At 42.2% G+C, this 10,696-nt stretch overlaps 1 protein-coding gene across 1 annotated transcript; it reads left to right on the plus strand.

Moving 5' to 3' along the window:
• Positions 1 to 605: 605 nt before the first annotated feature.
• Positions 606 to 10,031, plus strand: LOC129856060 (cysteine-rich protein 2-like). Its single transcript, XM_055924196.1, has 3 exons — positions 606 to 1,127; positions 8,867 to 8,961; positions 9,386 to 10,031. The coding sequence occupies exons 1-3, from the start codon at positions 1,085 to 1,087 to the stop codon at positions 9,422 to 9,424; spliced, it is 177 nt and encodes a 58-aa protein (XP_055780171.1). The 5' UTR covers positions 606 to 1,084; the 3' UTR covers positions 9,425 to 10,031.
• The last annotated feature ends 665 nt before the right edge of the window (positions 10,032 to 10,696 follow it).

A 10,696-nucleotide genomic window follows, 5' to 3' on the forward strand; every position in this document is an offset into this window, starting at 1 on the left:
AAGTCTATCTATCATATATTTATCGTTCTATGTATCATATCTTTCTAGTTCTATGTATCATATCTTTCTAGTTCTATCTATCATATCTTTCTAGTTCTATGTATCATATATTTCTAGTTCTATGTTTCATATCTTTCTAGTTCTATGTATCACATCTTTCTAGTTCTATGTATCATATCTTTCTAGTTCTATGTATCATATCTTTCTAGTTCTATCTATCATATCTTTCTAGTTCTATGTATCATATATTTCTAGTTCTATGTTTCATATCTTTCTAGTTCTATGTATCACATCTTTCTAGTTCTATGTATCACATCTTTCTAGTTCTATGTTTCATATCTTTCTAGTTCTATGTATCACATCTTTCTAGTTCTATGTTTCATATCTTTCTAGTTCTATGTTTCATATCTTTCTAGTTCTATGTATCATATCTTTCTAAGTCTATCTATCATATATTTATCGTTCTATGTATCATATCTTTCTAGTTCTATGTTTCATATCTTTCTAGTTCTATGTATCACATCTTTCTAGTTCTATGTATCATATCTTTCTAGTTCTATGTATCATATCTCTCTAGTTCTATGTATCATATCTTTCTAGTTCTATGTTTCATATCTTTCTAGTTCTATCTATCATATCTTTCTAGTTCTATGTATCATATCTTTCTAGTTCTATGTTTCATATCTTTCTAGTTCTATGTATCACATCTTTCTAGTTCTATGTATCATATCTTTCTAGTTCTATGTTTCATATCTTTCTAGTTCTATGTATCATATCTTTCTAGTTCTATGTATATTTCGTTTTACCAGTGACACCAATGTGTTGATCTAGTATTTTCTTTTGTTGTGATGTTTCTTTGTCTTGCTGTGACAAGGTACTCACCACATCCTGGTTCTGTCATCACAACACGCCACATTCACAGAGTTGAACCTATTTCCTGTACATCTCTCTGACACACACACACCCTTTCTCTACATACTCTCTCACACACACATTCTCTCTCTACACACACTTTCTCCATCTCACTCTCTCTACGTACACACTTCCTGTCTGCTAAATAACAGTGTCAGGAATATCATCTATCATGGTGGGCTACTGTCCCATCTGTGGGAAACCCGTCTACTTTGGTGAGTGCAGTGTGTGTGTGTGTGTGTGTGTGTGTGTGTGTGTGTGTGTGTGTGTGTGTGTGTGTGTGTGTGTGTGTGTGTGTGTGTGTGTGTGTGTGTGTGTGTGTGTGTGTGTGTGTGTGTGTGTGTGTGCGCAGTGTAACACAGTTGGTCAGAGATGCCATAGAATTATGGAATAGTTGCTAGATTGTTAGGGCAGGTTTTTGAGAAGCATCGTTCGCTCGCAAATCTTTTCTAAACTCAATCGTTATACCTTTCCTATTGTGTGTGTGTGTTTGTGTGTATGTCAGTGTGTGTATGTGTGTGTATGTCAGTGTGTGTATGTGTGTGTGTGTGTGTGGTGTATGTGTATGTGTGTGTGTGGTGTATGTGTGTGTATGTCTGTGTGTATGTGTGTATGTCATTGTGTGTGTATGTGTGTGTGTGTGTGTGTGTGTGTGTGTATGTGTGTGTGTGTATGTGTGTGTATGTGTGTGTATGTCTGTGTGTATGTGTGTGTATGTCTATGTGTCTATGTGTCTGTCTGTCTGTCTGTCTGTCTGTCTGTCTGTCTGTCTGTCTGTCTGTCTGTGTCACGACTTCAACCGAGGCAGGCTCTCCTTCCCGTTCGGGTGGCGCTCGGCGGTCGTCGTCACCGGCCTACTAGCTGCCACTGACTCTTTTTCCTCCCCCTCCTTATGTGTTTATTTGTATCACCTGTGTTCAGTTAATTGTTAATTAGTGTGGCTTTATTAGTCAGCCAGCCCGGACGCTTCTTTGTGCGGGATTGTTTCATTGTGGCTTTTGGATTTCGGGAGTGGATGTTATTATTGTGGACTGGGTTTGTTTATCGTGTCATTGGACCGTTGTGTGTGACACCCAGTACGTCCGTGTTGGACATTGTGTTTGCAAGTTGAGTATTAAAAGACTCAACATATTGAAGCTCTGCTGTTCCTGCGTCTGACTTCGCACCTCCCGACACTCAGATCGTTACAGTCAGTCAGTCAGTCTGTCTGTCTGTCTGTCTGTCTGTCTGTCTGTCTGTCTGTCTGTCTGTCTGTCTGTCTGTCTGTCTGTCTGTCTGTCTGTCTGTCTGTCTGTGTGTCTGTGTGTGTGTGTGTGTCCATGCTCTGAACAGTCTGTCATGACTCACACACAGACAACAGGAAGTGTCTTCTCTGAGGAAGCAGACTGTTCTCTAACACACCGGCTCCTCTCCAATACTCTAACCTGGTGTCCTTTCCTTTCTAACCAGCCTTCTTTTCATCCTGGGATAAGTTCCAACACCCTAAACTGGTCTCTTTTCCTTCACTGGCTGGGTTCCTATAGTCTAACCTGGCTTCCTTTCCTTCAGAGGCTGGGTTCCAATAGTCTAACCTGGCTTCCTTTCCTTCAGAGGCTGGGTTCCTATAGTCTAACCTGGTGTCCTTTCCTTCACTGGCTGGGTTCCTATAGTCTAACCTGGCTTCCTTTCCTTCACAGGCTGGGTTCCAATAGTCTAACCTGGCTTCCTTTCCTTCACAGGCTGGGTTCCAATAGTCTAACCTGGCTTCCTTTCCTTCACAGGCTGGGTTCCAATAGTCTAACCTGGCTTCCTTTCCTTCAGAGGCTGGGTTCCTATAGTCTAACCTGGTGTCCTTTCCTTCACTGGCTGGGTTCCAATAGTCTAACCTGGCTTCCTTTCCTTCACTGGCTGGGTTCCAATAGCCTAACCTGGCTTCCTTTCCTTAAGAGGCTGTGTTCCAATAGTCTAACCTGGCTTCCTTTCCTTCAGAGGCTGGGTTCCAATAGCCTAACCTGGCTTCCTTTCCTTAAGAGGCTGGGTTCCTATAGTCTAACCTGGTGTCCTTTCCTTCACTGGCTGGGTTCCAATAGTCTAACCTGGCTTCCTTTCCTTCACTGGCTGGGTTCCTATAGTCTTACCTGGCTTCCTTTCCTTAAGAGGCTGGGTTCCTATAGTCTAACCTGGCTTAGTGGCCTTTTTGGGTACTTCAGAGTATCACGAGTCTGTAATTATCTCTGGCCCTCTGTGTGGTCTTATCACATGAGTCTGTAATTATCTCTGGCCCTCTGTGTGGTCTTATCACATGAGTCTGTAATTATCTCTGGTCCTCTGTGTGGTCTTATCACATGAGTCTGTAATTATCTCTGGCCCTCTGTGTGGTCTTATCACATGAGTCAGTAATTATCTCTGGTCCTCTGTGTGGTCTTATCACATGAGTCAGTAATTATCTCTGGTCCTCTGTGTGGCCTTATCACATGAGTCTGTAATTATCTCTGGTCCTCTGTGTGTCCTTATCACATGAGTCTGTAATTATCTCTGGCCCTCTGTGGCCTTATCACATGAGTCTGTAATTATCTCTGGTCCTCTGTGTGGTCTTATCACATGAGTCAGTAATTATCTCTGGTCCTCTGTGTGGTCTTATCACATGAGTCAGTAATTATCTCTGGTCCTCTGTGTGGCCTTATCACATGAGTCTGTAATTATCTCTGGTCCTCTGTGTGTCCTTATCACATGAGTCAGTAATTATCTCTGGCCCTCTGTGTGGTCTTATCACATGAGTCAGTAATTATCTCTGGTCCTCTGTGTGGCCTTATCACATGAGTCTGTAATTATCTCTGGCCCTCTGTGTGGCCTTATCACATGAGTCTGTAATTATCTCTGGTCCTCTGTGTGGTCTTATCACATGAGTCTGTAATTATCTCTGGCCCTCTGTGTGGTCTTATCACATGAGTCTGTAATTATCTCTGGTCCTCTGTGTGGTCTTATCACATGAGTCTGTAATTATCTCTGGCCCTCTGTGTGGTCTTATCACATGAGTCTGTAATTATCTCTGGTCCTCTGTGTGGTCTTATCACATGAGTCTGTAATTATCTCTGGTCCTCTGTGTGGCCTTATCACATGAGTCTGTAATTATATCTGGCCCTCTGTGTGGCCTTATCACATGAGTCTGTAATTATCTCTGGTCCTCTGTGTGGTCTTATCACATGAGTCTGTAATTATCTCTGTCCCTCTGTGTGTCCTTATCACATGAGTCTGTAATTATCATGTCAAATAGACAATAATTAAATAAGATTGTTTAAAAATATATATAATATAAAGCTGTAAATCCTTAACCTTAATATAAACCATGAACTCAGTAAATATCATTGGTGTTTTTACCTCTAACGAGTCACCCTCCCGGATTCGGGATCCTCCTCATCAAAAAAGCTGACTAGCATAGCCTAGTCTAACGCGACAGGGATATCATATAATATCATTTCATGAAATCACAAGTCCAATACAGCAAATGAAAGATAAACATCTTGTGAATCCAGCCATCATTTCCGATTTTTAAAATGTTTTACAGCGAAAACACAATATGTATTTCTATTAGCTAACCACAATAGCCAAAGACTCAACCGCATATTTTCACCATGTTTCTACCGCATAGGTAGCTATCACAAAACCGACCAAATAGAGATATAATTAGTCACTAACCAAGAAACAACTTCATCAGATGACAGTCTTATAACATGTTATACAATAAATTTATGTTTTGTTCGAAAATGTGCATATTTAAGGTATAAATCATAGTTTTACATTGCAGCTACCATCAAAAATATCACCAAAGCAGCCAGAATAATTACAGAGAGCAACGTGAAATACCTAAATACTCATCATAAAACATTTATGAAAAATACATGGTGTACAGCAAATGAAAGATAAACATCTTGTGAATCCAGCCAATATTTCCAATTTTTTTTAAAGTGTTTTACAGCGAAAACACAATATAGCATTATATTAGCTTACCACAACAGCCAAACACACAACCGCATTTCTCCACCGCAAAGATAGCATTCGCAAAAACCAGCAAAAGATATAAAATTAATCACTAACCTTGACCAACTTCGTCAGATGACAGTCTTATAACATCAGGTTATACAATACACTTGTGTTTTGTTCGAAAATGTGCATATTTAGAGCTGCAAACCGTGGTTATATATTGTGAATACGTAGCATCGATTCACCAGAATGTCCGGAGCTATCTTGGACACTCACCTAATCTGACCAAATAACTCATCATAAACTTTACATAAAAATACTTGTGGTATTGTAACGGATTTCCTCCTCCTCTTCATCCGAAGAGGAGGAGCAGGGATTCGACCAAAACGCAGCTTTGTGATATGACATATTATTTATTTAAACAAGACAAAAAACGAACTATACTTGATACTAAACAAAATAACAAAAACAATGTAGACAGACCTGGACGTAAGAACTTACATGTAACGAAGAACGCACGAACAGGAAAAATGACTACACAAAACGAACGAACGAACAAACAAACCGAAACAGTCCCGTGTGGCGCAACATACACAGACACAGGAAACAACCACCCACAACAAACAATGTGAAACCACCTACCTTAATATGGCTCTCAATCAGAGGAAACGTAAACCACCTGCCTCTAATTGAGAACCATATCAGGTCACCCATAAACCAACATAGAAACACATAACATAGACTGCCCACCCAAACTCACGCCCTGACCGACTAACACATACAAAAATAACAGAAAACCGGTCAGGAACGTGACAGGTATGGCAAATGAAAGATACACTGGTTCTTAATGCAACCGCTGTGTTAGATTTAAAAAAATAACTTTACCATAACAAACAGCTTGCGTTATTGCGAGACAGCGCCCGCCAAAACGGCGGAGAATAGAAATAACATTTTCCACAGAAATACGAAATAACATCATAAATTGTTCTTACTTTTGCTGAGCTTCCATCAGAATCTTGTACAAGGAGTCCTAGGTCCAGAATAAATCGTTGTTTATTTTTAGAATGTCCTTTTCTCCTGTCGAATTAGCAACCTTAGCTAGCCATGTGGCGCGAACATGCCCATTTTCTCTTGACGCAAAGAACGGAAAATTCCAAAACTCCCAATAAACGTTGAATAAACTGATAAAACTCGGTTGAAAAAACCTACTTTACGACGTTATTATCACATGTATCAAATAAAATCAGAGCCGGAGATATTCGCCGTCTATACCGAACGCTTATCAGAAGACAATGTCGAGGTACTTCGCGCGCCAGAGAAGAGAAAGAAATTTCCAGACCAGTCACTCCAAAAGCTCTTGTTCGGCCTCAGATCAAGCTAGACACCCCATTCCACCTTCCACTGCCTGTTGACATCTAGTGGAAGGCGTATGAAGTGCATGCATATCGATAAATATTAGGCAATTGAATAGGCAGGCCCTGGAACAGAGCATCGTTTTCAGATTTTTCACTTCCTGTCTGGAAGTTTGCTGCCAAATGAGTTCTGTTTTACTCACAGATATAATTCAAACAGTTTTAGAAACGTGAGAGTTTTTTCTATCCAATAGTAATAATAATATGCATATTGTACGATGTAGAATAGAGTACGAGGCAGTTTAATTTGGGCACGATGTTTTCCAAAGTGGAAACAGCGCCACCCTATTGACAAGAAGTTTTAATATGAGGGTTTCAGCATGAAATATTCTTAATGTTTTTTTAAACACTTGTATTTATTTTACTGTCAAAATGTCTTTGTTGTAAATGTGTTGGAGCCAAACTGATGTCAGTTGTTAAATAAGTCACTAGAGTTCATCAAAATAATGCCGTTGTTGATTAGATGTTTTTTCATTAATTAGTCTGTTGGACAATATGGACACAGACACCATTTAGAGGAATACATTTTTTGAAAGTTATTCAAGTATAAATTCCCAAAGTTACTTTGGTAAATTACCGGTAGCTTAGCAACTCTCAGGTCACAGTGCAGAGCTCTCTCTGAATGGCAGACAACATTTGACCTCCATCCCCTGCTATCCTCTAACCCCATTGGTCCATGACAGACATTTGACCTCTAACGCTTGGTATCTTCCAACCCCACTGGTCCATGACCTGCAATCTCTATTGCACTCAACACTGCCCTTTCCCACCTGGACAAAAGGAACACCTATGTGAGAATGCTATTCATTGACTACAGCTCAGCGTTCAACACCATAGTGCCCTCAAAGCTCATCACTAAGCTAAGGACCCTGGGACTGAACACCTCCCTCTGCAACTGGATCCTGGACTTCCTGACGGGCCTCCCCCAGGTGGTAAGGGAAGGTAACAACACATCCACCACGCTGATCCTCAACACGGGGGCCCCTCAGGGGATCGTGCTCAGACCCCTCCTGTACTCCCTGATCACTCATGACTGTCGAGCCAGGCATGACTCCAACACCATCATCAAGTTTGCCGATGACACAACAGTGGTAGACCTGATCACCGTCAACGATGAGACAGCCTATAGGGAGGAGGTCAGAGACCTGGCCGTGTGGTGCCAGGACAACAACCTCTCCCTCAACGTGATAAAAACAAAGGAGATGACTGTGGACTACAGGAAAAGGAGGACAAAGAACGCCCCCATTCTCATTGACGGGGCTGTAGTGGAGCAGGTTGAGAGCTTCAAGTTCCTTGGTGTCCACGTCACCAACAAACTAGCATGGTCCAAGCACACCAAGAGAGTCGTGAAGAGGGCATGACAAAGCCTATTCCCCCTCAGGAGACTGAAAAGATTTGGCATGGGTCCTTAGATCCTCAAAAGCTTCTACAGCTGCACCATCGAGAGCATCCTGACGGGTTGCATCATTGCCTGGTATGGCAACTGCTCAGCCTCCGACTTCAAGACACTACAGAGGGTTGTGCGTACGGCCCACTACATCACCGGGGCCAAGCTTCCTGCCATCCAGGACCTCTATACCAGGCGGTGTCAGAGGAAGGCCCTACAAATTGTAAAAGACACTAGTCACCCTAGTCATAGACTGTTCTCTCTTCTACCGCACGGCAAGTGGTACCGGATCACCAAATCTCGGACCAAAAGGCTCCTTATCAGCTTCTACTCCCAAACCATCAGACTCCTGAACAACTAATCAAAAGGCTCCTTATCAGCTTCTACCCCCAAACCATCAGACTCCTGAACATCCAATCAAAAGGCTCCTTATCAGCTTCTACCCCCAAACCATCAGACTCCTGAACATCCAATCAAAAGGCTCCTTATCAGCTTCTACCCCCAAACCATCAGACTCCTGAACAACTTGTAAGTCGCTCTGGATAAGAGCGTCTGCTAAATGACTTAAATGTAAATGTAAACATCTGATCACATGACCACCAGACCCCTCTTTTACACTGCTGCTACTCTCTGTTTACTATCTATACATAGTCACTTTAACTCTACCTACATATTACCTCAATTACCTGGATTAACCGGTGCCCCCTCACATTGACTCTGCAACGGAACCCCAATATAGCCTCGCTATTGTTATTTTACTGCTGCTGTTTAATTATTTATTACTGAAAAAATATATATCTTTACTGAACACATTTTTTATTAAGAGTTCTTAAAGCAATGTTGGTTAAGAGCTTGTAAGTAAGAATTTCACTGTAAGGTCCACACCTGTTGTATTCAGCATTTCACTGTGAGGTCTACTACACCTGTTGTATTCAGCATTTCACTGTGAGGTCTACACCTGTTGTATTCAGCATTTCACTGTGAGGTCTACACCTGTTGTATTCAGCATTTCACTGTGAGGTCCACACCTGTTGTATTCAGCATTTCACTGTGAGGTCCACACCTGTTGTATTCAGCATTTCACTGTTGTATTCGGCGCATGTGACAAATACAATTTGAGTATCCTCTAACTAGATTGGTCCATGACAGACATTTGACCTCTAACCCTTGGTATCCTCTCTCCCCATTGGTCCAGGTGAGAAGAAGAGGTCATTGGGGCGGGACTACCACCCTCTGTGTCTGAAGTGTCAACAGTGTCAGAGACAGTTGACCCCAGGACAACATGCTGAGGTATGGAGAGAGAGGGAGGGAGAGAAGGGGGAGGGAGGAACGGGAGCTGAGAGGGAGGGGAGTATAGCAGAGGAGGGAGACGTAGGAGGGAGAGGGGAGAGAGGGAAGGGAAGGGGGAGAGAGAGTGAGTCAGTGAGAGAAGGGGAGGGGAGAGAGGGAAGGGAAGGTTGAGTGAAGGGGGAGAGAAAGATAGTATCAACAGTGTCAGAGACAGCTGACCCCAGGACAACATGCTGAGGTATGAAGACAGGGAGGGGGAGGGTGGGGAAGGAGAGAGGGAGGGAGGGAGGTGGGGTGGGGTGGGGTGGGGTGCAGAAGGAAGGTCTGTCTGTCTATCTGTCTATGTGTATATCTGTCTGTCTATCTATATGTGTGTATCTATGTATCTCATGAACTAAGATGTTTTCTGTGCTTTGTGTTTCAGCATGATGAGAAACCCTACTACACTAACTGTTACATGTAGATGTTGGGTACCAGAGGTAGATACTGCTTGGTGATGAGTAACCCTACTACACTAACTGTTACATGTAGATGTTTGGTACCAGAGGTAGATACTGCTTGGTGATGAGTAACCCTACTACACTAACTGTTACATGTAGATGTATGGTACCAGAGGTAGATACTGCTTGGTGATGAGTAACCCTACTACACTAACTGTTACATGTAGATGTTGGTACCAGAGGTAGATACTGCTTGGTGATGAGTAACCCTACTACACTAACTGTTACATGTAGATGTTGGGTACCAGAGGTAGATACTGCTTGGTGATGAGTAACCCTACTACACTAACTGTTACATGTAGATGTTGGGTACCAGAGGTAGATACTGCTTGGTGATGAGTAACCCTACTACACTAACTGTTACATGTAGATGTATGGTACCAGAGGTAGATACTGCTTGGTGATGAGAAACCCTACTACACTAACTGTTACATGTAGATGTGTGGTACCAGAGGTAGATACTGCTTGGTGATGAGAAACCCTACTACACTAACTGTTACATGTAGATGTATGGTACCAGAGGTAGATACTGCTTGGTGATGAGAAACCCTACTACACTAACTGTTACATGTAGATGTATGGTACCAGAGGTAGATACTGCTTGGTGATGAGAAACCCTACTACACTAACTGTTACATGTAGATGTGTGGTACCAGAGGTAGATACTGCTTGGTGATGAGAAACCCTACTACACTAACTGTTACATGTAGATGTATGGTACCAGAGGTAGATACTGCTTGGTGATGAGTAACCCTACTACACTAACTGTTACATGTAGATGTATGGTACCAGAGGTAGATACTGCTTGGTGATGAGAAACCCTACTACACTAACTGTTACATGTAGATGTTTGGTACCAGAGGTAGATACTGCTTGGTGATGAGTAACCCTACTACACTAACTGTTACATGTAGATGTATGGTACCAGAGGTAGATACTGCTTGGTGATGAGAAACCCTACTACACTAACGGTTACATGTAGATGTTTGGTACCAGAGGTAGATACTGCTTGGTGATGAGTAACCCTACTACACTAACTGTTACATGTAGATGTATGGTACCAGAGGTAGATACTGCTTGGTGATGAGAAACCCTACTACACTAACTGTTACATGTAGATGTTTGGTACCAGAGGTAGATACTGCTTGGTGATGAGTAACCCTACTACACTAACTGTTACATGTAGATGTATGGTACCAGAGGTAGATACTGCTTGGTGATGAGAAACCCTACTA

This window comes from Salvelinus fontinalis, chromosome 5 (genome assembly GCF_029448725.1).
Source record: "Salvelinus fontinalis isolate EN_2023a chromosome 5, ASM2944872v1, whole genome shotgun sequence".
Lineage (NCBI taxonomy): Eukaryota > Metazoa > Chordata > Actinopteri > Salmoniformes > Salmonidae > Salvelinus > Salvelinus fontinalis.

What these genes read in the sequence shown, in the direction of transcription:
- LOC129856060 (XM_055924196.1), top strand. Translation starts at nt 1,085, where the DNA reads ATGGTGGGCTACTGTCCCATCTGTGGGAAACCCGTCTACTTTG. An exon ending in TGGGAAACCCGTCTACTTTG is followed by an intron (nt 1,128 to 8,866) that starts GTGAGTGCAGTG and finishes CCATTGGTCCAG; the next exon opens with GTGAGAAGAAGAGGTCATTG. An exon ending in CCCCAGGACAACATGCTGAG is followed by an intron (nt 8,962 to 9,385) that starts GTATGGAGAGAG and finishes TTTGTGTTTCAG; the next exon opens with CATGATGAGAAACCCTACTA.